Here is a 26585-nt window from a genome sequence, read left to right on the forward strand (position 1 = left end):
CCAGCTGCAGGTGACTCAGCTGTGGGTCGAGCTGCTGGGTGGCATCGCAGCTTCTCGTCAAGAGGAACCTTTTGGAGATGAGATCTGGAGGTGGTTTGGCTCCATCAAGACCATTCCGGGCTCAGTAGTTGGCCCAGAAGACAAATGGTATCTTGGGTTGCATCACAAGGAGCATGACCAGCAGGTTGAGGGAGGTGATTCTGTCCCTCTGCTCCGCTCTGGTGAGACCCCTCTGCAGTGCTGGATCCAGCTCTGTGGTCCTCAGCACAAGACAGACATGGACCTGTTGGAGCCACAGAAATGATCTGAGGCTGGAACAGCTCTGCTGGGAGGACAGACTGAGAGTTGGGGTGTTCAGCTGGAGGCTCCAGGAAGACCTTATTGCGGCCTTTGCGTACTCAAAAGGGGCCTGTAAGAAAGATGGGGACAGACTTTTCAGCAGTGCTTGTTGTGATAGGACAAGGGGTGATGGTTTTAAACTAAAGGAAGGGAGATTCAGGCTAGACATGAGGAAGAAATTGTTGCCCCTGAGGGTGGTGAGAGCCTGTCCCAGGTTGCCCAGAGAGGTGGTGGATGCCCCATCCCTGGAGACATCCCAGGCCAGGCTGGACAGGGCTCTGAGCAACCTGAACTGGGTGAAGATGTCCCTGCTCATGGCAGGGGTTGGACTGGATGAGCTTTGAAGGTCCCTTCCAACCCAAACTATTCTGTGATTCTATGCCCATGTCACAGCATGGCATGGGGCTCTAATAGTCCAATGCCACCCATGTGCAGTAATCTCAGCCCCAGTACCTACAGGACACAGATGATCAAATAGCTCTGCAGATACCATCTGAAGTTCAACCAGGTTTATATCTAGCATCAGTCCTAGTCTGGCTTATCTAAGAGCCATTTGCCTGCCCCAGCATCATCCTCAGAGCAGCATACGTAGAGTCTTCCCAGTGGCATTACCGTGAGCCGTTGGTGTTTATTGTCCATTGGGGAGTTTTGTTTTGCCCGTCGCCTGTGTCTCAATCTGTGGCAGACTGAGCAGGGCTTTTCCACCCAGCTGCTCTTGTTTCTGCCATCGTGATCAGCACTGAGCCCTTCCACACATGAGGGTGTCAGTGACAATATGCCCAGTTGTGAGTCACCCCGAAGGCAGATGGCATGGCTGCGATCCTGCCAGCTAAACGCACCATGGAAGGCGATGCCATATTTACAGCTCCTTTCCCCAATGCTAGCGACGACTAAAAGGACTTTACATTTCATGTGATGCAAGGAAAACATACTTCTGTAAACACCAGAGTGCTCTGTGGGCTCAGGACTAATGGAAAGAGAAAAATACATTTTTGTGAGTCCAACAGGACACACTCCATGTGAGCAGGACTTCAGGAGATATGTCTCCGTTACCATTCTCCATATCTGCTCTGTCCTCCTCATGTGCCTAGCTAAAGGATGGTGCAGAAGGGTTAAAAGATAGTCATCTAAGCAAATTTAATCCTTTCCTTTCATTGTTCCTTTTTTTTTAATGCCAGGAGGCAGTGGCAGGAGAGCCAGGTGCATTTCCCAGCTGCAGGGTTGCCACCTCTCTATTGGGAGTGGCTTTGTCATTACATAAAATCTCTACAACACAAGAGTTTTTATTCCTTTTTTGTTTATGATCTTGGTGACTGAAGTGACCCCTGTCCTGCAGACTAATTTTAAACCTGAATTGCCAAGCTGCCAGTAGACTTTATGGCATCAGGAGGCTTTTGCAGGTTGTTTTTTCCATCTCTGCAGCTGATTGAAAGACTTTATATACCACCCAGCAAAACATTTCACTGTTATAAAACCTCAATAGAAATGTAAGAGCTTGCTGGATGATCTCAGGGTCTTATGATGTTACTTCACAGAAAGCAAAATAATTGCTCCAGAAAAAACAAACAAACAAACAAAACAAAAACAAAAAAGAAAAAGAAAAACCACACACAAAAAAACAAAACAAAACAAAACCAGAACTTCAGCATGTGGCTGTGGTGGAGAGACATCAGATTTCATCAAAATTCGGTATTTCTTAGGGATCTTGTTTCTGTGTGGCAGCAGAAACTGGTCTGGAGGACAGTGAGTTCTTGATACCGACGGCTCTTCACTCCTTTTCTGCTGCTGCCTGTTCTTGTGAGTGTTAGGGAATAGGGAGCAGGAGCTCACGGTGGCTGTACAACCAGGGAGGAGGTTAAAAAGCAACTGCTCTTGTGTCCAAGGCCTTGGGGGGGACGTGGGAGATCTCGTTTTGGTTTTGCACACAGCCAATGAGATCACCCACATTTAGCCAAATCCCTTCTTGAGGCTGCTTGGCTTCACTGGCCAGAACAAGCCCTCCTCACCCATTAGTTGGGTAGGTAGAACCTCCCTGGGTCACCCATCAGCTGAGTAGGTAGAACCTACCTGGGTCACCCATCGGTTGGGTAGGTAGAACCTACCTGGGTCTACTAGGCATGTTGTCTTGATGCAGCTCATGAGCAGGAGTTGACACCAGTCACTGATGTTTCAGCAACCTGGGTGAAGTCAGTAGTTGACTTTTTTGCCATTGTTTTTTCTTAAACAGGTGTCAACAGAACTGTTGTCACCACAGCTGGAAAGGTTTAGCCCTGAGCCCCTTCAAGGCATGGCTAACTCCTGCTACAACCCCTAACTCGTTTTCACTTCAATTAACAATTTTCACCTTCTTCTAGATGGGAGGTGGTGGGCAGATGCCCAAGTTCATGGATCTGCTATGTCCCAAGGCAGGAGGTGGCTGAAATGGGGCATCTGAGGAGATGGTGACATCTCAGGATGCGTATGGCAGCAATGCTTTTAGCACTTAACATTTCAGATGAAATGTGAGTTGACCCAAGCCCTTGGGGTTGAGTGGGATTTGGGGAGTTGGTTGATGAGAGCTGTGGCGTCCTCAGCTCTGCATAAGTTGTGTTGTGGATGTATATGTTCTCCCTTAGATTTTGTTCTAAATGTTCAGAGAAAATAAATATCTATGTCTAGGTGTGTCACGGGCACATGAATCATGGAATCATTTTGGTTGGAAAAGACCCTCAGGATCATAGAGTCCAACCATAACCTAAATCTAGCACTAAACCATGTCCCTAAGAACCTCATCTAAACACCTGAAATCATGGGAGAGTGAGGAATGGACCCTAAAGCACTGTGGCTTGTAGTACTACATGTGAACTTGAAAGCTATTTTCTCTCTTGTTTTTAAAGGACAATATTATTTTATGTGAAAATCTGTTATTTTGCATTCATTATTATCTGATTGTGAGTTCTCAAGTATAATCCTCTTGTCCACTGTTTCATCTCTCATTAAAAAAATGGTTTTCCCTCTTCTTTACCCACCTTACCTTTCACTCTCGGCTTAAAGATCTCAGAATCACAGAATAGTTTGGGTTGAAGGGACCTTCCCAGCTCACCCAGTCCCACTCCTGCCATGAGCAGGGACATCTTCACCCAGATCAGGTTGCTCGGAGCCACATCCAGCCTGGCCTGGGATGTCTCCAGGGATGGTTCATCTACCACTTCTCTGGGTAACCTGGGCCATGCTCTCACCACCCTCAGGGGCAACAATTTCTTCCTCATGTCCAGCCTGAATCTCCCTCCTTTAGTTTTAAACCACCACCCCTTGTCCTATCGCAACAGTCCCTGCTAAAAATCCATCTCCTTATATTTATACATACACATATAACCAATAAAAATACATATATAACCAAGTTGTCCCAGCATTTTGTTTTGAAAAATGTTTTTCTCAGTGGGACTTTACCAAAAGAAAACTCTACACTTGTTCCCATGAGCATCGCATGGGCAAGTCAAGAGGTTGGGACGGCAATGGCACGTGTCCTCTTTGGGCTGGGTAGTTTTTGTGCTGGAAAGATCACTAAGAAAATCCTGACCGTCAATCAGGAGCGTACTGTGCAAGGTATTTATTTGAAAACTCTTTACAATAAGCTGACAGCCCGTATTCATGCAATTTTCACACTGTCATGAAGGGTTGCACTGTTTCCAGAGCCACTCCCGTGCTGATCTACCTGTTCACATCCAGCGCTGGGGCTCCTTTCACAAATAAAAATAATCACGGGAATGGCCCTCGCCATGAATTTTAAAATTGCAAGTTATTTTGGGTGAAGGTGAATGTGTTTTATGGCTGACATGAATCTGAACATGGTGTTTTTAAGGCTGTGAAATTTTGGAAAAGCCTTGGAAATCTGTTCCCAAAGATCATGAGGACAAACCTCTCCTGCTGGGTGAGTGAATAGAAATGAGTTCATAATTACAGAGTATAGTAGGGACATGTTTGCTTTTTCACCATTTTAATTGAGGTTTTTCAGAAAGGAAGAGAACTTAAAACAATACAGAAATGTCTTTTGTTCTTCCAAGGTCATTTGTTGAGAGTTTTGCAGTGAGAGGAGAAAATGTTTATGAAAAAAAAGCAACAATATCGAGATGTTATTTTAGTGCCAAAGTGCCATTCTGAACTGGAACAAAACAAAATGTTTCGGATGGCCTGGGTACTTGCTGAAAACAAACACTGAGCTAAACAATTTGCGGTGCTTTTAGTAAACTCAATAAATGGTTCTGAAACAGAAGAAAAAGAGAGGAAGGGAAGAAATTGAAACGGTTGAAACACCCTTTTCCTTCTCAATAGGATTTCCAAGTCAAGATAATTAAATTTAACAGCACGTGGGTCTGAACCCCTGAAGTGGCATCCGGAAATCAGGTTTTCATCCTCCTCATGCTCCTGTCTCCTCTGTGCCCCCCTGGGAACTGATGGGGATGACCGAAGCCACCGTGGAGGCTTTCTGGGGGCACAGAAGGGACATCCCAAAGCCACTGGGGATGTCACGGGTGTCCCTGCTGAGCAGGAGTCGAGCTGGCGTAACAGTGGCTGTGAAAAGCTGCCCTTTGTAAGAGAGTTTTCTCCTGAGCAAACTCCTCAGGACCAAGATTTTTTTTTTTTATTTTTAAGGACAGAAGTAAGTCTCCATTTGTGTCCTTGATGAGTAGCAATATTAGCATCTTGTTAAATCATAGTGTAACGATGCAAAAAGCTCTTGAGGCAGCTGAAAGCACATAAGCAGAGATGCTGTTAAAATAATAGTCACTGTGTTGCTTCAGATTTAGAAACTTCAAGCCAGTGGTGGAGGACAGACCACTTTTTCATGAACGACCGCACTAAAGGTGCATCTCAGAAAGGAATCACAAAATATCTTCAGTTGGAAAGATCCCATAAGGATCAAGTCCAATTCCCTGCTCCTCGCAGGACTGCCTAAAACTAAAACATAGAACTAAGAAAGCTGCGCCAGCTCAAACTGAGCATCCTGGAGAACAAGGTGAAGAGCTCTTTGTTAGAGTGATAGTCCTTCACAAGGATGTTCCTCAAGGATTAAGTGTTCAGATGCAGGAAAGTCCCAAATAAACAGCATTTGCCCCTCCTGAGCGAAGCCAGCAGACACCGACGAGCAGGATGTCAGCCCAGGGGTTGGTTCCAGACAATTTAGAGACAGATCTTTTTTTTTCATTCGGTTTGTCCACAACATCACTGGGAGTTATTACACTAAATTAATTCTCCGAACTGCAGGTCCCTGGAGGACAATATTGTCTTGGCGGTTTGTTCCTAAAAGGGCTCAGCTGAGTGATTGCATTACTGCGGCTTAATGAATTAAGACACGTGAGCTGGGCAGCGGTAATTGCCTCCGTGTGCAAAGTGCCTTGTGCTGCAACCCCTCCACCCAGCTGAGAGATAACGCATCTTATGGTTGCCATGTTGTCCTGCATCAGCAGAGAAACAGGAGTTTTTCATTTGCAATTAAATGTGGTCATGGTGTGCTGGAGCTCATGGGGAGGTCAGGATGAGTCAATGGACACCAGGAGAGGCGTGAGAAGAACAAGGTGTGCATGTAATTCTGTTTCCCAGCAGTGGTCTCGTCTTCTTCAGGGCTGGACTCAATGATCTTAAGGCTCTTTTCCAACCGAAATGATTCTGTGATTCTCTAGGAATTTAGAGTCATAAAATCATAGAATAATTTGGGTTGAAAGGGACCTTCCAAGCTCACCCAGTCCCACTCCTGCCATGAGCAGGGACATCTTCACCCAGCTCAGGTTGCTCAGAGCCCCGTCCAGCCTGGACTGGGAATGCTCCAGGAATGGAGCATCCACCACCTCTCTGGGGAACCTGGGCCAGACTCTCACCATCCTCAGGGGCAACAATTTCTTCCCCATGTCCAGCCTGAATCTCCCTCCTTTAGTTTAAAACCAATGCCCCTTGTCCTGTCACAACAGGCCCTGCTAAAAAGCCTCTCCCCATCTTTCTTACAGACCCCTTTTAAGTACAGAAAGGCTGCAATAAGGTCTCCCTGGAGCCTTCTCTTCTCCAGGCTGAACACCCCAACTCTCTCAGCCTGTCCTCCCAGTAGAGCTGTTCCAGCCTTGGATCATTTCTGTGGCCTCCACCCAGGGCACCTTGGTCATCTTGGTTGTACTGGTGTTGCTTTGTTAGCTGATTATGTGACTTATTTATTTTTAACCAACCTGGCAGGAAAGTCCACATTGCATGGGTGAGCGTAGGGACTTTTTGGTCAATCAGCTGTGGGAAGAATCACGGGGATGAAATGAAGAACTGTCCCCAGGGAAGACAACCAGAGATAAAACAACACTGTGATGTTTTGTTGTCCATCAACCTCCAAGTGCTTTTCGACACATGGCTGCTCTCAGCATCTCCCCTTCTCTGTGAGGAAAATGAGGCAGAAAGGAGAAGATGCTATGTTTGGACCTTCCCCCAGACATTGCAGTGAACCCATGGCCACCAGATCCTTGTATTTGCAAACTCCATCACCCATGAGCCTGTCCCTCAAGACTGCTCTTCTAGTGTGGCAAAACATGACCGTCTACATGATGCCATTTCAGCTGTCCAGAATTGAGGGAAGGAAATGAAGCAACAAGCTCCTCTGTGCTAGGAAACCAATCTGTTATTGAAATGGTTTTCTTTTCGGTGGAGCGTTTCTGTCCCGGCTCCTCAGTCCTGGAAATAGGTTTATCCATCTACAACGTTGTTTTCCAGCAAGAGTTCATGGAGTTGTCAGCAGCTGGTTGCTGGAATGAATATAAAGTGAAATAACTTGTTTTTTTTTCTCCTGCTTTAAATCCCTGAATATAAATGTACCATTGCTGGTGATCACTTGGAACGAGCACCGAGGGCTTTTTTTCCACCAGGTTGCTCTCCAAATATATCTGGAAGCCAAACTAGGAGGTAAGGGCAAGAAGAAGTCAATGCTTTTGATGGGTAAAAAAAGGTTTTGTGGCATCCCTTGTGTCACATGAGGTCTTTCCATGAGACCTGGCCCATTCGAAGAAGCCCAGCAGCACTTCAACAGTGTGGCCGCACGGTTTCATGGGTGACTTCCAGTTTTTGGCCACAGCAGGAGAGCATTTACCACCCACTCCTTTTCTCTACAAGCCCAAGTTGGGGATATTTGCCTCAAAAACTTTGGAGGGAGCAACATGCTGAAGCTCTGCAGGGTCTCCTGACATGGTTAGTGTGCAAAGAACTTGCCAGCTCGAGTTGTTTGGGCTCTTGTTGCAGAAACAATATTTCTGTTTGACCCCCTGTTAGCAACTGATGTTTGCAAAATAAAGAAGTCAAGGCACTGGGAATACTTTCCATTCCCTCTCTTGTCTCAGCCCAAAATATTAGTATTTAAAATATTGCATCTATTATATGCATCTAATATCTCTGCTGGCACGTAAATCACCCAGGGATTTTTCATCTCCATATTAAAAAAAAAAAAAAGAAAAAGTTAACTACTCTCTATTTTTGGATATTTGTTTACTGTTTTGTTTCCATTTATTCCTACTAAAGCCACAGCAGTCTGTCTCCAAGGGACCATCTGTGGGAAAGAAAGTCCCTGGATTGATTTGGAAGGTGCTGGTGTCATTAACAGGCATGAAGGCACTGAGTATCTGCTCTTTCTCTGATAATGCCTTTATTTAGCGTGACAGCTCCCAGGGCATGAGTGGACAACAGGCTTCTTTATTTCATTTAAACTAACATTGCTCCAGCCATTCCCAGTGTTGTGCAGATGCTGCGGTTCATCCCAATTTCCCATTTAAAGCTGGGGCTGCTGATCCCAAAAGAACAAGAATCAGGAGCTTCGTGGGGATGCATAAGGTGACTCAGCTCCGTATCTGGGCAGCGTGTTCCTCTCCAAAAGCAATGAGCAGAAACTCATCTGAGAGAAAGTAAATTTTTGGAGTGGATCAGACCCTGGCACGGCTCAGGTAGCGTGAAAGAGGAGGAATGAGGTCAAGAGAAGACAGGAATGGGATCAAGAGAAGACAAGCCTTCTTTTGACAGTGGGTCAAGCTTAGGTAAAGATTTGGATTAGGATTGTCACTTGATTTACAAGAAGTCAATGTCCAGGTTGATCCCAGCTCTACGCTAAATGCTATCCCATCGTTTTTCAAGTTTATTTAATGTGCTTGATAAAGGCTCCTGACACACATAAATCCAAAGCATCTCTGCTCCTTGGGTTGATGTTTTACCAGATCCTCGTGTCGGAAGTCATTGTTTGTTGTGGATTTTAGGTCAAACTCATGTGTCTGGACAGCGGTTAGGAGATCCTGTCAAATCTTGCCTTGACATCAACAGGAAAAACGTTTGTTTCTTCATTAGAAAGCACTGGTATTAATAGGAGACAGAAAAAAAAAAGCCTAGAATGTCTCCTTGCTTGCAGGTCAAAGAGTCACAGAGGTCTAAAGAAAGACAGCTGGACAAAAAGGCAGCAGGTGGGGGCTCAAACGTACTATTTAGGATGCATCTTGAGGGATGGGACCATGGAGGGACGGTGGTGGGCTCTGTCTGCACGTCTTGGCATGGGTTTAAAGTTTATATCTCTCGGAGGATTATCAGATTGCGGGATGACTGATCAGCCTGGGTGTATTTTTAAAGGAGGCAGCCTGGAGTCTGTGGTATAAGCTCTTTCACTGCAAAGTAGTAAAAAGATAAATCAATATTCATTCAACTCGCATTCTTACCAGTAGTCCAGGATCTGCATGTCGTTGCGCTCAGCGGATTTTTGGGGAATATCATGTACATGGTTGTGTCTTTCAGCTTTAAACTGTTTCGACTCAGTTCCTTGTCACTTTATTTTCCTATGGTTTTCATGTAATTTTTGCAATCATGTTTACGGTATGAGAAGAATCCAAAAACATCATTCCATGCAATGTTGTTTCTGAAGAGAACCAGTTCCAAGCGATTGCTACATGAAATCACTGCAGTGATTTCTACACCAGTCTGGACAATCGGCCTTGAAGTCCAGGGGGTGTCTTCTTAACTGGTTGCCTGCTCTGTGCAACAAGGACCTCCATCTGGACATCCCTAATGATTTGTGGGAGATCCAGCGAAGCATTTGAAGAGCTGTTTTGCAGCTATCTCACATGCCATCTGTACTTGGGATGTCTTTCCCAAGCTGGTGTTGCAAAACAGCTACTTAAATTTCTCCTGAAGCTTCATTTCCATGAACCTTAGAAGAAAATTGCTAACTCAGGCAGCCTGTGTGGCCAAGCGTTGCAGAATGTGAGGACTTTTGGTGGACTTTAGCAGTAGACAAGTTTGCTCTTCAATGCTTCGCTGAGTCTGCTCTGATGGACTTTGTGTCCTGTCATCGAATCATAGAATGGTTTGTGTTGGAAGGGACCTTCCAAGCTCACCCAGTCCAACCCCTGCCATGAGCAGGGACATCTTCACCCAGATCAGGTTGCTCAGAGCCCCGTCCAGCCTGGCCTGGGATATCTCCAGGGATGGAGCATCCACCACCTCTCTGGGCAATCTGGGCCAGGCTCTCATCACCCTTGGTATAAAAATTAATGCTACTCTTTTGTTTTATACTGAGTCTAGTTATGTTGTTGTAAAGGCCACACAAAATCATCTCTAGCAAACAAAGACAGACATGATGTCTAGGCCCAAGGAAGGGTGTCTTCAGCAGCTGTACCCCAAGATCAAGGATGTGACAAGAGAAATTGTTCCTGGCTCATCGGAAGCTTTCATAATGCTTTTCCCAGCAGCCAGATGCTGTGACCTCATCAAAAACATCTCTACCCTCATAGTGTTGTTTTTGTTGGCTGGGCCTGTCTTCTAGAGTTCATGGTATGTTTTGAAGCATGTGAACGTGTTAGACCTAAAGCATGCATTACATCTCAACTGTTCAAAGGTGATTTTAGATCCTGATCCACCACCATTTAGACAGGTAGATTTTCTACACTTCCAAAATGTCGCGTCTATCCAGACACGCAGGCTGGGTCTAGTGATTGGGACAGATTTTAATCCTGGTGACAGAAAAGCATAAAAGAAGTGTGAATAATTTCATTTTTGTTTTCAGGAGTGAACATGACATCTTGTTCCCTTCTCATCTGAGAAAAATGCAAACAAAAACTAAACTGGAGCCAAGCGAAACCAGCTTGAGAGAGAAAGCCAAAGGGAAAACACACAGAAGTCCTGTGTTCTTCATCCTTGGAGCTGGTGGTTGCTGCTTTCTTGGGGGTTTTGAGGTTTTTGATTAAATTGTGTGGAACCGTCAAGCTTATTTGAGTATTTCCCACTCTCAGTCATAGCAAGGATAGAAAAAAGCTGTGGCTGGGCTGTCATGCTCCCTACAAAACTGAGTTATCATTATACATGCACGTAAGACATGAGAGTGTCTTTGATGGACATGGGCTTAGTGAAGAACACTTTGAGGAGAAGTCAAACCTCTAGAATAGAAATTCAGACCTTCCTCCTCATTATATTAATAGTAATATTCCCATTGACCTCACAGGGCGGAATTAGACCTCTAGGACCAGTTTTAGACGCTATAAAATTCCACCAGCTCCTAACTGGGATCCTTCAGGTCCTCCAGTTTGGACCACCATGTCCCTTAGTTGCCCAAATCCAGTGACAATGGGTGGTTTTGACTTTGAGCAGTGGGACTTTGAGCAACTTGGTCTAGTGGAAGGTGCCCCTGCTCATGGCAGGGGGATTGGAACCAGATGATCTTCAAGGTCCCTTCCAACCCAAACCATTTGATGCCCAAACCCCTCCAGCAACATCAGATTGGGGATGCCAGTCCGGTTATTTATGGAGTTGCATCATACAAGGTGAAACAGCTGGTCTGGCTGGAATATTCTTAATTCAGAAAGGCCGTGCCTGGAGAAATCTGTTTGTTCAGGGGATGTTTCAGAGGACTTGACTTCTTCTTGCCCTTTCCATCTTCATGCTGAGTATCCTGGACAGCTTGCTAGCACAGCCGTGAAGAACCCAGTTGCCGTTGATCTCCATGAATTTAACTCTTTCAGTAGTGACTCTGAAGAGTTTTATTTAATTTCCCTCCCTCTCGATGGAAAATTACTTTGGGATTTTCAAAAAGAAAGTGGGGAGAGGTGGCCCATAGAGTCAGCCCCACCAGTCCTCTGTTGGTAGGTGCAGTTGTGTCCCTTAGGGATGCTCTGGTCCTCCAGCTTTGAGGGGTGTCACGGAGAAGTGAGATCTGGGGTCTTCGTGGGGGTGGAAGGTCCCACAGCGTCCATTCCTGCAGCAGATCTTAATCTAGCCCTTGTAACGGTAATTGCTAATTAACTGCAGTTATAGTAATAGCAAAGCTGATTGTTAGATACTCCTGAGACTTAGCATCATATTCCTGGGCCTGATCCTGGCACAGAGATGAGATACTGCCTTGGCAGAAGAAACTTTCTGTCTGCAAAATGCAGTGAGGGATGTTTTTGTTCAAGCACCAGAAGGATGAAGGTGACTCAGAAGGTTTGACCTTGGCCATGGCACTGCTCTTCATTCTCAACATCTTGCCCAAGTGGCTGTGAGTTCATATTAGTTGCTCATTACTGGGTGGCCCTGACCGTGAACACCAGGTGTCACAAGTGTGATGGGGAGCGGCTGAGGGGCCTGGGGGGTTCAGCCTGGAGAACAGGAGGCTGAGGGGAGATAGGGACACAAAGAAACAGCCTCAAGTTGCGCCAGGGGAGGTTGAGGTTGGATCTTGGGAACAATTTCTTCCTGGAAAAGGTTGTCAGGCATTGGAACAGGCTGCCCAGGGCAGTGGTGGAGTCACCATCCCTGGAGGGGTTGAATGTATGCAGAGATGAGGTTCTCAGGGACATGAGTTAGTGCCAGGGTTGAGTTAATGGTTGGACTCGATGACCTTGAGGGTCTCTTCCAATCAAAATGATTCTATGATCCCTCCCTTGTGAGGAGCTTAGTGTTCCCTGGAGGGTTTGTCCCATGGGAGAATTGCCCCGGACTGAGGACAAGCGTGGTGTCCACCAGGTTCTTCAAAGGCAAGAGACACGGGTGGAATCTTGATCCATTTGGGATGAGATCTCCATCCATTTGGCCATATTGGGTGCTCTGCACCACAGGGTAAATATCTCCAAGTGCTCTTAGAGATGTAGCTCCTCAACTCTCTGTATTTACAGGAATTTCCTGACCCAGTCTCCATGCAACCACCAGAAGAATGTCACCTGTGTTCTCCTCCAGCTCTCCACATGCCAGACAAATGGTGGGGGCTCTCTGAGGACTTGTCTTGCTCAGGGGTGGGATATGAACAGGGCTGACAGGATGGAGCAACTGTGTTTTAGACCAACTGTCCACATGTCTGGAGTTATTTTCCCCAGCCTTGTGCCTTCCAGCCCTTTTCCTTGGGAGCGAACGATGGAGTAAAAACCTGCAGGAATCCCGTATTTCTGAGCATGTAGGCTGATAATCACCAAGACAGCTGAAGCCTTAGATTTGTTTGCGTAGGCTCCTCTAGCAGAGCAGACATTTGTCAGATCTAAATTCTGTTGAAAGGTATCTCATTCAGTTAATTTAAAAAAAAAAAAAAGAAAAAAAAGATCAGTGGAGAAACCATATAATGACTGATACCATCCTATTTCCAGCTTGGCAACCCTGATCGTCTCCCCGTGGATTTTAGTTCTTCTGCAGTTTCTTTGTCTCTTTTAAGTTTCCGCATTGACCAATGGTCAAATCCCCAGTCCTGCTGAAGTCAGGGGGAGTTTTGAGTTGAAGCAGAATTTGGCCTTTGAAGTAAAAATAATTATTTAACATTAAACAGAGGCAAGAGATAAGAAACCAGCATGTTCTCCAGATACTTGTAGCTGAAGCAGTGTCCCCCAGAAGACACCCGTGTCCTCACAGAGAGGGACAGAAGAAAGATTTCCCAGTAGCTGTGGCATTTTTGGGGGGTGAATTCTTCCTTTTCTTGGAGATGTTGCCATGTGCTTCCTCTCTTCAGCATCACAAGCCTAAAACCCTGGGACTGGAAAGAGCCTTTGGGTTCCTCCATGGTCTGGTTCCCTCAGCTTAGGTCACCCCAAGCCACCATCTCGTTTCTCCTGCCCTTGAGCAAGCACAAGGTGGTTTCCATGACCTCAACCTGTGTGTGATGGGGTGTCCTGGTCCCCATCTTATCCTTCCTGGGACTCTCCATGTCCCCAACACCTTGGTCACACTGGAGAGCAAGGATGGCTCATCCCAACCTCCCGAGCTTTGCAGTCAAAAAAGTTTGAAGATCTGGGCATTGGCTTGGGCTCTTTTTTGCTGTGGAGTCCTATTTCTTCTTGGCTTTTCGTCTTCACCAGGGTGTTGGGAAGATAAAAGCACATGACGAGTCATTGCCTGAATGCTGGATGATCCTCTAGACCCCTGCCTGCTGCCAAGTCACGGACTTTGCTTCTTGTTTGCTGTTCTCCTTCCTTTGCCTTTTATTTCTTCCAATTTTTTTTTCCCCTAACTTGTTAGACTCTGGTGGTTTCCGTCCTGTGGTTAGTGACTGCAGAACTTTGGTTCATGTTTGCTCTGCCTCTTGCTGTGGGGATCTTGCTTTTTAGTTTGTCCCATAGGGGGACAGAGCTGCTCGTCCTCTCCCTGTCCTATTGCAAAAGCCCCAAAACGAACAATCTTGCACATTCCACATTGACTTAAGTGGGTTTTTTTTAATCTTAAGCCTAGGTTTTTTCCTTTCACAGCCCTTAAACAGAAACGCTTTGGTTTATAACATCATTATGTCTTTAGGAAAAGAATGTCCCCGCTTGCATTTCTTGCAGGAATTTACAGCAGAGGTTGGTTCCCAGCTCATTTCCACACATTTTCCTTCACCTCTGCTTAAATTAAAGCTGTGTCTGTGTCCAAATGTTATCATTTCTGTGCAATATTTGCAACTTAAATACAGTAGCAGCTTGTCTGGCTTATAACTCAAGACTGAAAGTGCACCCAAACAGTTAAATTCAGATATTTGAGAGAAGAGCAAAACCACAGAAAGCAAACACTGAGTTATGTCAGCAAAACCTCTTGCACACTTCAACATGTGAGGACTTAGTACTAGATAAGGGTTTTAACTAACTTTTATTTTGACATTCCCCTTTTAATAAGCATTGTTCTTTACAAAGCGATTTATGAGAGGAAACAAAGAAATGCCAGGAAAACTTAATGTGGAGGATCTGTACTCATAAAATGCTTGTAAGCTCCAGCAAACAGGAAAGCTTCCCCCAATCCTCTCTGTTATTTTTTCTTTAATTCCCTGCCATTCAGCTTGCAAAAAAAAAAAAAAAAAAAAAAAAAAAAAAGCATGTTGAATGTCTCAGAAAACCGGATCTGGTGGTCTGAGACTAAACACAAATTCCTTCCACTTGCCACCACGAACAAGCCTCTTTGTCCCATGTTCGCCAAACATGAACCCTCGCTCTTTATGGTTAAGAACCAGTTTGCCTCAGAAAATAGGTTTTTAACTCCTGGGGATGCCAAGGAATACAGATTTGGTGGGCAGATGGCTTTGGCAGACAGGGCTAGAGACTGTTTAGCTGCTGACCATTGAAATGTATTTGTGAATGGCCACTTCCTTTGTCCAAATGTATTTAGCCGAGGCATGCGGATGATGAAAATAAAATTAATTGCTATGCGGCAGGTTTAAAATAAACGCTACTATTTATCAGGATGGAAGGAGGGGTTTGGGGTAAGGGATGAGTGTGGACCAGTGTGGTCACTGGTCTCCCAGTTTCAGGGGATGATGCTGGGGAGATGTCCCTTGTGAACCTCCAGCACTGCTCCCAGCAGCCGTGTAAGGAGCCAGATGTTAAAGCATCCCACGTGCTCTCAGAGTCAATATTGAGTGTTAAACTGGCAGTGATCAGGCAAAGAGCTACTGTCATGCTCAGGACTAACCCTGCAGAGTCCCAGGCCAAGGCATCCAAGGCTGAGACCATCTCCATTTTAACTGCATCCTTGATGATCATTGGATCATAGAATCACAGAATAGTTTGGGTTGAAGGGACCTTCCAAGCTCACCCAGTCCAACCCCTGCCATGAGCAGGGACATCTTCACCCAGCTCAGGTTGTTGAGTTGGTACTAGGTTGTGTTAGATGCCAAGAAATTGTCCCCTCTTTCGTGGCAGGGACACCCACAGAACTCACCCACCAAAGGTTGAGCTGTTTGGTGGGATAGAAGATCTGTTGACCAAGCAGGACGATGAAGGAAAGGGTGTACTAACATCTTCCTTTGACTTTCCAGGAGACAGCAGAGACTTCCCAGTGGGAACAAGCCTCAACAACACGCGGATCATCAACAAGGTGGCGCCAAACACAACAGGGACCACCAGAAACTCTACCAAGGAGGCCAGGCACCTCACTCCTCGGGTAGGATGGGCCACCACGGCTACAGCCAGAACCGGAGATGGCACCACAACCAGAAGCAGTCACCCAATGACAAAGAAACACACAGAAATGCCAAAGAGAATGAGAATTTGAAAATTGAGGACACCTCCATCTGCACGGTGCACATTCCTGTGGAGACACACCGAGGCCTGGAGGCTGTGGAGAAGCAGTCTCAGCAGTTCATCCAGGAGTTGGAGACCAAGCAGAAAGACAGTGTTCACGAGCACATTGAGGAAAGACCCAAAATCAACTTGCTTCAGTCTTCCAAAGACAGACTGCGGAGGAGGCTAAAAGAAAAGGTATTAATTCTTAGGGAAACGTTGAGTTTCCCATTTTCCAAGAGTCTGGCTTTTGGCCATTCTCCATATCAAGGGTGGGGTGGGCTCAAGGGACATTTCCATGAATGCACCTGACTTATCTTAATCTCCCCGTGTCAAGACTTCTCTTGAAGTGTCTTCGTGCTTCTTCAGGAAGCCTTTTATTGATATGATGCTTAGCTTGGTTGAGGTTGCTACCAGCTTGAGTTCTCCAAGAAGGACCGGGTGTTCCTTCCCTGACTACCTCTTGGTCTGCAGAGCTCATCTGCTTTGCAAAGAGGTCTAAAAAAGGCAATTTGTCTCTCTGCAATCACAGAACTAAATCCCAAGCTTCAACTTTTAAATGCTGAATAGCTAGAGTCGGCTACTTAAAAGTTGATATCAATTTATCTTGGTGATGAATTGTAACACACTTATCTTTCCCCCTTCCTTCCAACAACTCCAAAATAACAAAACTATTGCATGCAAGTGCTGGAGGAGAAATCCTTTTTGGAAACAATATTCAGCCTCAGATTTTTGAGGAATTCGGAGATGATATCTCCATTTGGCCCCCTGTGAAATTCAGATTCTTTGTCAGACTGGCAAATGCATCCAAAGGGGTATCTCCAATGAGATTTCCAAAATGTGTAGTAAAAGTAATCTGAACATATACAATTTCATGGGAGTGCGTGTTGGAAATGTATACCTTTGGCTGCATCTGCATTTACTATTTATGTATGGGGCATGAGGGGGAGGAAGAGATTTTGTTAGTTATTTTCATGGTATTTTTAACAATGGGAGTACAGCAGAGACTTTTCAAAGTATTAATTTGAATGCTCTCCATGTGACTTTATAGTCTTATAAGAGAGACGTCACATAAGCACCCACTCTTAGATGGGTGTAGTCAACACAACTGGGTCTCCTGGTGGGAGTTTTGGACACCTCCAACTACCAGTTGAGGTTGTCCAAAAAATTGCTGCAGGTTTGTGTTTTGTAGCACATTTTGAGATGGAACTAGAGAAGAAGGGAGCAGAACATCGCAAGCAGGATGCATGCCTTACACTGAGGGAAAGGGATAAATGTGTAATTAAATGTTGAAAAGAAGCAATAAATTCTATGATGATGACATAAAGAAAGAAGTGTAATGGTCAAGAGATGGAAAAACTAAGATTTTGTCCAACACTGGGATCATGTGACATCTTTGATCTCAATTCAGATCATTAAATATATATTAAAAAGTAGATTTTTTTGGTCAGATTGTTATCTGAGCATTTTGCAAACATCAGTGGACTTTCAAAATAGAGGCAAAATAAAAACTAAGATGACCAAGATGCAGAAGGCGGTCAGGGGTGGTCAGACCTTGGCATCCTGGCTCAGGGCCTTGGAGAACATCATCTCTCTGAGCCAAAGGGGAGGACTTTGGGATTGTGTGCTGTGTGAAATGGGGAAAAAAAACATTTCTGGGGCAGAACTTGTGGTTTTCAATGCTGACATGACACCATTGTGCCTCTAAAAGATACTTTGTTTTTTCTATATATGTTTATATGTTTCCCCAACCCCTTTCCCCCTCTGCTGTTTGTGGAAGGACAAGGGCTGATATATCTGTTTTTTCCTTGTGTAACAGACGCCTTGTCTTTCCCTTTTCACGGACCAGGATGAAGTTACGGTAGAAACCACCAATCCCGAAAAGAACAAAATGGACAAATTAATTGAAATCCTCAACAGCATGAGGAACAACAGCAGCGACGTTGACTTCAAGCTCACCACCTTCATGGAGGAAGCCCAGAACTCTACCAACTCTGAGGAGATGCTGGGGGAGATAGTCAAGACCATCTACCAGAAAGCGGTGACGGACCGCAGCTTTGCATTCACAGCAGCCAAACTCTGTGACAAAATGGCCCTTTTCATGGTGGAAGGAACCAAATTCCGCAGTCTGCTCCTCAACATGTTGCAGGTAATGAGATAAAATTAGTTGGTTAGATGACTGCAGCTTCACCACTCGTGGTCTTACCATGCGTTTGGCCAGGAGCTTGACCCGTTACCAAGTTCCTTTTGAACCCCATTGATGAGAGGAAGACAGAGGCGTACTTGCGATTTTGTCTTTGATGGTTACCATAGGTAATGTGGCACTGAGGGCATTGTCAAGTTGCTCTTAATTCTCATTTTATGAGCTTTACGTGGAATTATAGAATCATAGAATCATTTTGGTTGGAAGAGAATCTCAAGGTCATCAAGTCCAACCATTAACCCAACACTGGCACTAAACCACGTCTCTAGGAACCTCATCTATGCACCTTTTAAACCCCTCCAGCGATGGTGACTCTACCACTTCCCTGGGCAGCCTGTTCCACTGCTTGACAACCCATTCCATGAATAATTTTTTCCTAGTTATGGTATTTTTTCCTAATTATGGTATCTCACACCAGGGCCCGTCTGTGAAATGAGTAGTTTGCTTGCAGCAGCATCCCCGTGGCGTGAAGAGAAGTGAATTTGGAGGGTCTTACAGTGGAGGGTCTTTGCCACTCTTTTTGTTCTGAAGACCATCTCAACACCAAAGATACCAAGTCATGGTCCTTGAGTAGGCTGTTGGTTGCATCACCTGGCTGATGGGCTCATAATTGATAATTTGTGTATTTGCTAATTCTTTTGGGTGACTTGTTTGTTGGTATATGCAATACTGGTTGATTGTTTTCTCCAAAAGCATCAGTGACAGCAAAATGAGGGGGGCACGTGTCATTGGTGGCATGTACAAAGCTCACGATTCATTTTTCTGTTCTCCACACACGTTCTCCACAACATCACTCTAGTTTTTGACACATCTCGTCCTTCTTGCTCTTGTTGAAGATCATCCCTTGGATGCTGAGCTTGGCTGCCTGTACCTTGTGAGGCATGTGTTGGCTTTTGGGCAACACAGGAAGCAGGAAAATAACAAGCAAAATAAAATCATGACAATCAATATTTAATGTAACCTAAGGTAATCCTGCAAAGTCACCAGTCGGGTTTTGCTTCTCTCATTGCTCCAGGCGTGTATCGAACCCAACATCTCTCCCTGGAAAGCCCTTGGGCACAACACACATCTGCCTGTTCCATGTACCAGGCAGCGATTTTTTCCTGATTGATTGATTGATTTATTTCCAAAGCTGTTCTAAAGCAGGAGGGGATAAATCGCAGTCAACATCAGTCCCAGATTTAGCAGCGAGGGGCTGGAAGAGGCTCTAACCCATCCGAGCGTCCCACTCCTCCCATGCCAGGTCACTCTTGTGTCTTTCCATGTTTGGTTGAGCGATGCTAAGAAATTAAAAATAAAGTCCAGGAGTAACGGGAGCAAAAAAATTCAAAAACTGCAGATGATGACAGCCCTTCTGGGTTAGGAAGGACTCTTGCAACTTGTCTTGCCCCACCATTTCCACCCCTACCAACAGACCCAGTAAACTGATTTATACTAAAATGTCAGCAGTAATAACTGGCTTCATAGTCAGCTCTTCACAGCATGAATGTAGGATAAATATTAATAATATATCTCGGATCGCCAGAGAATCCCAAAGTGCTTCCCAGGAACACATAGCGCAACGTACATTGTGAAAAACTGGGAAGAAATGGAATGTAAAGGGTGAGCGGGCTGTACGGGTGACTGATTTCATTTGTGAGAGCCTCGAAAAATATGGAAAAATGGATTTACTCAGCCTCAAACGTGGCTCGACGGGGCGAAAGGTGACAGATTGCTACAGGTCAAAAGCAAAGTGCTATGTGAAATTAAATAATTTAACATTTCCTTTCTGGTAGTAGAGGATTTTATGTTTCTCCAAGCCTGGTTTCATTTTCCAGCCACAATAACTGAATGCAGACGCACAGATTCGTAAAATACTTTAATCAGCCCAAAACTGAGATTTTTTTGGTGATGCTTTTAGGCTCGATAACCCTGGCTGGGGACAGACCCAGGTCAGAAGCACAAAGACTCATTGCAGCTGCCTTGATGTGAAATAAGGGGGTTGATGGTGTTGATATAGTATCAATATCAATATGATATATTGGATAATATATGTATATTATGGAATAATACAGATATATTAATATCGTGATAACATATTGATATAGTATAAATATAATATCAATGTAATATATTTGATAATATATGTATATTATGGAATAATAGCGCTATCATATTAATATATTATATCAAATTAATATATTAATATATCGATATGGTTGATGATACAATGTTGATATAGCAGTATCAATATGATATATTGAGATATATATACCAATATCAATATAATATATCAATACATAGTTGATGGTATAACATTACCCAGTACCACAATCAGATGTTTCCCATCAACCATCTCCAGATAATTTATCATTAATTAAACAAAAAAATTAAAAAAAAAATTAAATTAATTTAAATTAAATTAAAAAATAAAAAATAAAAAATATTTTTTTATAACCCCTTTAATAAAACGCTTACTCCAGAGCTGGTTTTATGTCTTTCTAGCACCTTTCAGACTAATCTGATCCCCGGACATAAGGAGCTCGACTTGCCGGGCACCGGCGAGCTGGGGAATTACTCTGCCAGAGTGTGATAAATCGGGATCAACATGATCCCCCCCCCAAACTGTTGGCGCCTGGGGCCGCATTGCTCACCCCCCATCTGCTCCCGGCAGATGCTCCTGTTTTGTAGGGCCTTGTTTATCCCTTTCTCTCGGACTGTGATGGCAACAGCTCAGCCCCACCGGAGGATCTCATACATTATTATTATTATTATTATTATTATTATTATTATTGTTGTTGTTGTTGTTGTTGTTGTTGTTGTTGTTATTATTATTATTATTATTGAGCCGCCCTCCCAGCATCCCGGTCCCTATAACCAGCATCCCTGTGCCCCACTGGGCCTTAAAACAAGCAGAAAGGTGGGTTTTTTTCCCACAAAACAGGTAATAAACTTAAGAAATTGATATTTCAACCTGGCCCTTCTTATATTTTCAGCTGTTGACAAGGTGTTCAGGGGCTGCACATGTTCGCGGCTTATCTCTGTTTTGATCCCAAAAACAGATGCTGGCGCTGTAGGAATGCTGTTCCATCATCTCCCTCCTCTAAAGAGGATCCCCCCAGCTGCTGCCGCACCATTTCAGGGCTCTAAGGGGCCATCTATTGGGAAAACTCTGGTTTGAATTTATCCCTCACTCTGTGTTTCGATCCCAAATCTTGGCTGAGTCTTGAATTTGGGTACCTCTAACCTTCAGGGATGTGGGAAGGGGAGATGCGGGAAGGGGAGATGCTGCCGTTTGGGGGCTCAGCCCTGGTGGGGTGGAAATTTGCTTTGATTTTTTGCTCATTGAATCTGATGTAAGGAGCAATTTTGGGCTGCGTGAGCCCTTGGTGGACACATATGGTTTCTTCACCCCTCTAGAAATACCTTATTAATTTACAAATTGAAAGTAAGTCTTCTCTGAGAGGTTTTTGCTTCTCATATTTTCACTCCCTGGCATGTCTAGGCTGTGGTGCTTTATTTTTTTTTTTTTTTTCAGTGTGGGGGAGTGTTAAGCAATGTGCCCCAAACCCTTCCCATGTAACATAAGTTGGTGTATTCCTACGTTGAAATGACCGTGCTCTTAATAGCCATGCTGTGTCTGCATCTGAGCTATGCAGCGCCAAGAGTATTATTAGCATGGACATCACCGGGGCTGTAACTGTACCCTGCTTCCCTTGGCAACTGTGGCCAACAACACATCAAACAGAAGGTTGATACCTTCTTTTAATAAAAAACAACAAAAAAAGATACATGCGGTGAAATGCGGAGCTGGGCGCAGAGCGGCAGAGCCCACTGCAGGGCACACGCTGGCATGCAGCCTAGCCTATGGCACACCCTAAGGTGGATCCTGTAGTATACCCTATGGTATATCCTATGGTATACCCTGTCATATACCTTATCATATACCCTATGGTATACCCTGTGGCATGACCTAATGCATACCCTATGATATACCCTATGGCATACTCTATGGTATACCCTAATGCATATCCTATGGTATACCCTGTGGCACACCCTACAGCATGCCCTATGGCACACCCTAATGCATATCCTATGGTACCCTGTTGCATACCCTATTACATACCTTAATGCTTTCCTTATTGCATCACCTATTGCATACTGTATTGCATGCTGTAATGTATACCCTATTGCATCCCCTAGTGCATTCTCTATTGTATACCCTATTGCATTCTCTATTGCATACCCTATAGCACACCCTAATGCATATCCTAATGCGTACTCTATCACATACCCATGCAAGGTTTCTTCAGCATCTCAGTTTAATCTCTCAGTGCCCCAGAAATGGCCCTTCCTTGGCTCAGTGCTTCGCTTCACTCTGGTTGTAGAAACTGGGGTCAAATCCACTGATTTCTGGCACAGGTTGCACTCATCTGGGTTTGAGATGGTCCATATATGGCCACTTCTGCAGGGGCTCAACCAGGAAGGTGGCCAAAAATCTGTTGTCAGCCCAGGTGGAGGATGGAAGAGGAAAATTTAGGCTGGATCCTTTCTTGGGATGTAGACGTTGTGGCATTAGTTACTGGAGAATTTATTTATTCCCTTCGGTAAATCAGGGTGCAAAGGGAAGAGTTTACCATGCTGGGCAAGAGGATTTGGGTTGGAAGGGACCTTAAAGATCATCTAGTTCAGCCCCATGCCATGAGCAGGGACATCTTCGCCCAGCTCAGGTTGCTCAGAACCCCATCCAGCCTGGCCTGGGATGTCTCCAGGGATGGGGCATCCACAACTTCTCTGGCCAACCTCTTCCAGTGCCTTACCACCCTCATGGGGAAGAATTTCTCCCTTATATCTAATGATTAAGGTTTGGGTCTTCATCGGGGAACAGTTTGTGGTTTGACAGAGGTGGAGGCAGGAGGATCCGAACACAGCCGGAGAGCATCTGACCCGTGCATCATGGCTAACATTGACTGCAAAACCCATCAGCCTTCGTTCCACGGCTGGTTTTAATTTAATTTAATTACAGGTGGTCTAATTCATGCACAGAAAACACAGTGGTAGCATTTATATTGGAAAAGGCACAGTCCAGGAGACACCAGAGAGGTTGCTACATTAAAAATTAGGGCGAAAAGAAGATGTCAAGGTGATGATTCCATGGGGAAAGCTGCTCCCCACCACTCTTCTTGGGTGACCAAGGACATCTCAGTGGTGACCCTCAGAAGTGATGTGTGCCTGGGCTCTCCCAGCCCTGCAAATGATGCTACCCTTGAATAAATAACTTCATTTTGGAGGTTTTGCAGCAACTTGCAGAGCTTGGAAACCTTTTTCATTACATTTCTGCGCTGACGTTGACAGCGCTGTCCTGGTTTCGGAAACTGCTGTGGGACTTGCCAGTAAAACCTGTTTTGCAGATGGGATTTATTTTCTTCACATTTTCTTTACGCCCAGGGAATTCAAATGCAATTCTGAATGCATGCACACATATATACAGATATTATATATATGGGCTTAGCGGGGAAATGAGGAGGTGGCTCCGAAGAACATCCCCAGCTACTGCGTCCTCCTCTCAAGGAGCAGGAAAGAAACACATTCTCTCCCATTTGCCCCAAATTGTATCTCAGAAGATGCTCTGCAATTCTGTAACAGGGTGTTTATTATTTTATTTTTGCTAATATTTATTATTTTAGAATCCTCTATTTATATTATTTTCTTATTTATTGTTTTAGTGTAGTAATAATCATTTTTTTTTAAATAATTTTGCATAATCATCTGGGGCCCAATGTAACCAGTGCAAGTGTCAGCAGCGGGCAGGAGAGGGAGCCAGGGAAGCGGGCTGGCACCCTGCCTGCGCAGGCAGGCAAAGGGCAGAGCCCGGCGTCAATTAGAGCTGGTTCAGTCCTTACCCATGAGTCCGGCCAGGCCATTGCCACTGGCCCATAGTGAAAACACCCATTCGACTTCACCATCTGGATTATGGGAGCCACTAGCAGACGGGTCCCATGCGGGTCAAGGAGTTATCAGAGAGCCTCGGATTAAATATCGAGTTCCACTCTTTCAACTTGCCTCTTTGCCCAAGCAGAGCGATGACTGTAGGAGCTGTCTGGTTCTTTCACAGCTTTTCTGTGATGAGGGATGGTGGCGAGGGACAAGGGAATGCCAGGCATCGCCTCCTTGGAGGATGATGGTGAGATGAGGGAGGGGTTAATGGAGCAAAAAAAAGGGTTTAACCCAAAATCTGGGGTTTTCAAGGAGTGCAAAAAGGGTTTAACCCAAGATTTGGGGTTCTAATGGAGCACAAAAAAAGGGTTTAACCCAAGATCTGGGTTTTTCATGGAGCACAAAAAAAAAGGCAACAATTTCCAACTGGTAAGAAGGAGGGGATGGTGACAGGAGCTGTGCCCCAAACGGCTTAAGAGACCTCTGAGCTGGGAATAGCTGAGCCAAACCCCAAATTAAATCAGTTTGGGGGTTGCACTGCACATTGGTCCTCAACCTGAGCCCAGGGGTGGGTTTTGGGGCTTGCAGTGCCTCAAGAAGTTGTGTCACAGCCGGAGGTGGCCGTAGGGTCACCAGCATCCTGGTGGGCATCACAGGAGACAACAAGGGGGTTGTCCCCAGGTAGCTGGGGGCTGGAGTCCACCGGTCACTCATGGCTCTGCACAGAGAAGGGGTTTAGTTTGAGTAGCAGAGCATTGTGCAGTTGATGGGAAGCAGGACTAAGTTGCAAAAAAAAAGAAAAAAAATAAAGCCTTAGTGTTTAAAGAATGGCATATTTGACTGAATTAATTATTCTGGTAAGGTTTTATATTTCAACACTCAGGTGTGTTGTCAAAAAGAGCCATAGTTTGGGTTGAAAGGGACCTTCCCAGCTCATCCAGTCCAACCCCTGCCATGAGCAGGGACATCTTCACCCAGCTCAGGTTGCTCAGAGCCCCGTCCAGCCTGGCCTGGGATGTCTCCAGGGATGGGGCATCCACCACCTCTCTGGGCAATAAAGTTCACTGGGCAGGGCAGTGACCCGGTCGTCCAGTTTCAGGGCTCTTCAGCCTCCTCAAGGCTTCTCCTCGGTGGGGTGGAGGTCTGTCAATCAGATGTGCCCCGGGCACATGGGATGTGGGTTTTGTCCTCTGCTGAGCTGCTCTTCACTGCTGGCCAACTCTTCACCTCTTCCACACTGTTGGTCTGGCTCATCCATTTTGGTTGCACACCCTTTGGAGAAACCATTGAGTTGTTCTCCATGTTCTCCATGCCCAGCATGATGAGTCGCGGGTCCTGTTGGGAGTACGGTTGACATGCAGCCAGGTGAATTGCACCCCTAACTCCGTTGACCAAATTACCTAGATCATAGAATAGAATCACAGAATCCCTGCCATGAGCAAGGACATCTTCACCCACATCAGGTTGCTCAGAGCCCTGTCCAGCCTGGCCTGGGATGTCTCCAGGGATGGGGCATCTACCACCTCTCTGGGCAATCAGAGATGACAGCAGTGACCTCCTCAAACATGGACACCTCAAGGGAGGTGGGACACCTCTGCATGGGAGATGTTCATGTTGGCTTGTTGTGCGTGTTGTGGTTCTGGTCAAACCTGCTGTCTGAAGGCCAAATTCAAGGCCAAAGCTCCCCGGGCCACCTTCTTTGTGTGTTCAGTGACACTGGTGTCATGTCACCTTGTGGGGCTGAAGCAGTTGGTATCTCAGGATGCTTCAGAAGAGCACTTCCATGTAGGTGGAGCTCCTGGTGAGCCCAACTCTTGCCCATAGGCAAGAATAGTCCAAAAAACATAATTCCTACCTCTGGGAAGGTGCTTTTCCTGCTTTGTCGAAGGAATCGGTATCACCCCCCTCTGCAGAGGACTTGCAGATGATCTACTTGTGTGAAATTTGGTCTAACCTGAGGCAGCAAATGGAGTAAAATTATTGCTTCTGCGGTATCACATTCTAGATGAAAATGTTTGCAGGGACCTCTGCATCCATCTCACGTTCTGTCCCCCTCTCTCGTCCTTCATGAGGGTCTGTCAAAGTCTGCACAAGCTTTTTGGTGATTTGAGGGGGTTGGGAGAGGAGCCCAGTCCCTTTTCTTTTGCAAGAGTCTTCAGATGCAAAGTTGGGCTCAGAATGTTCATTGATGTCTCTGTTGGGTGGCATCACCCACCGGGTGCCACAGGATGAAAAGAAGAGGGTGCTGGGTGGTGGCATCTCTTCCTGCCCAGCTCCCATCCTATGCATGATGAGTTTGGTTCAGTGGTTGTTTTATGGAAATTTTTGTTTGGTTGTTTTTTTTGGTTTTACAGAAAATATTTTTTTAAAGGTAAAATGTCAGAGAGTCAGTTTTCTCTCTTGCAAGGCTGCAAAGCAGGATGATGTGTTCGAAGCAGGAACGAGAAGGAGGAGAATTTCCTGCAGTGGTTTTTATTCTTTCCCAGCAATCCGAGACCACAGAGACCATGTAGTTATCCCAAACTGCCGGGAATTTCTCAGCATGCCCCAGGGATCCCAAAATACATCCTGGTTCCCCAGGAGCATCAGTGTAGACCTTCCCAGGCAGGACAAGGGAGATGCTGGTGGGCATCCAGTGTAGGAGGAGCATGATGGCTCAGGGGCTGGAGAAA

The 26585-nt window shown here is 45.4% G+C and overlaps 1 protein-coding gene across 5 annotated transcripts in view; it reads left to right on the forward strand.

Moving 5' to 3' along the window:
• LOC136115742 (CBP80/20-dependent translation initiation factor-like) overlaps window positions 1–26585 on the forward strand; it is a 157550-nt gene that overhangs the window by 103919 nt on the left and 27046 nt on the right. For 4 of the 5 annotated variants that reach the window (XM_071801595.1, XM_071801599.1, XM_071801597.1 and 1 more), the window contains 2 exons: window positions 15551–15992; window positions 17614–17943. In XM_071801595.1, coding sequence (XP_071657696.1) covers window positions 15551–15992; window positions 17614–17943 — 772 coding nt within the window. The remainder of the gene's footprint in view (window positions 1–15550; window positions 15993–17613; window positions 17944–26585) is intronic. The other variant, XM_071801596.1, reaches the window with a different exon arrangement.

This window comes from Patagioenas fasciata, chromosome W (assembly GCF_037038585.1).
Source record: "Patagioenas fasciata isolate bPatFas1 chromosome W, bPatFas1.hap1, whole genome shotgun sequence".
NCBI classification, from domain to species: Eukaryota; Metazoa; Chordata; class Aves; order Columbiformes; family Columbidae; genus Patagioenas; species Patagioenas fasciata.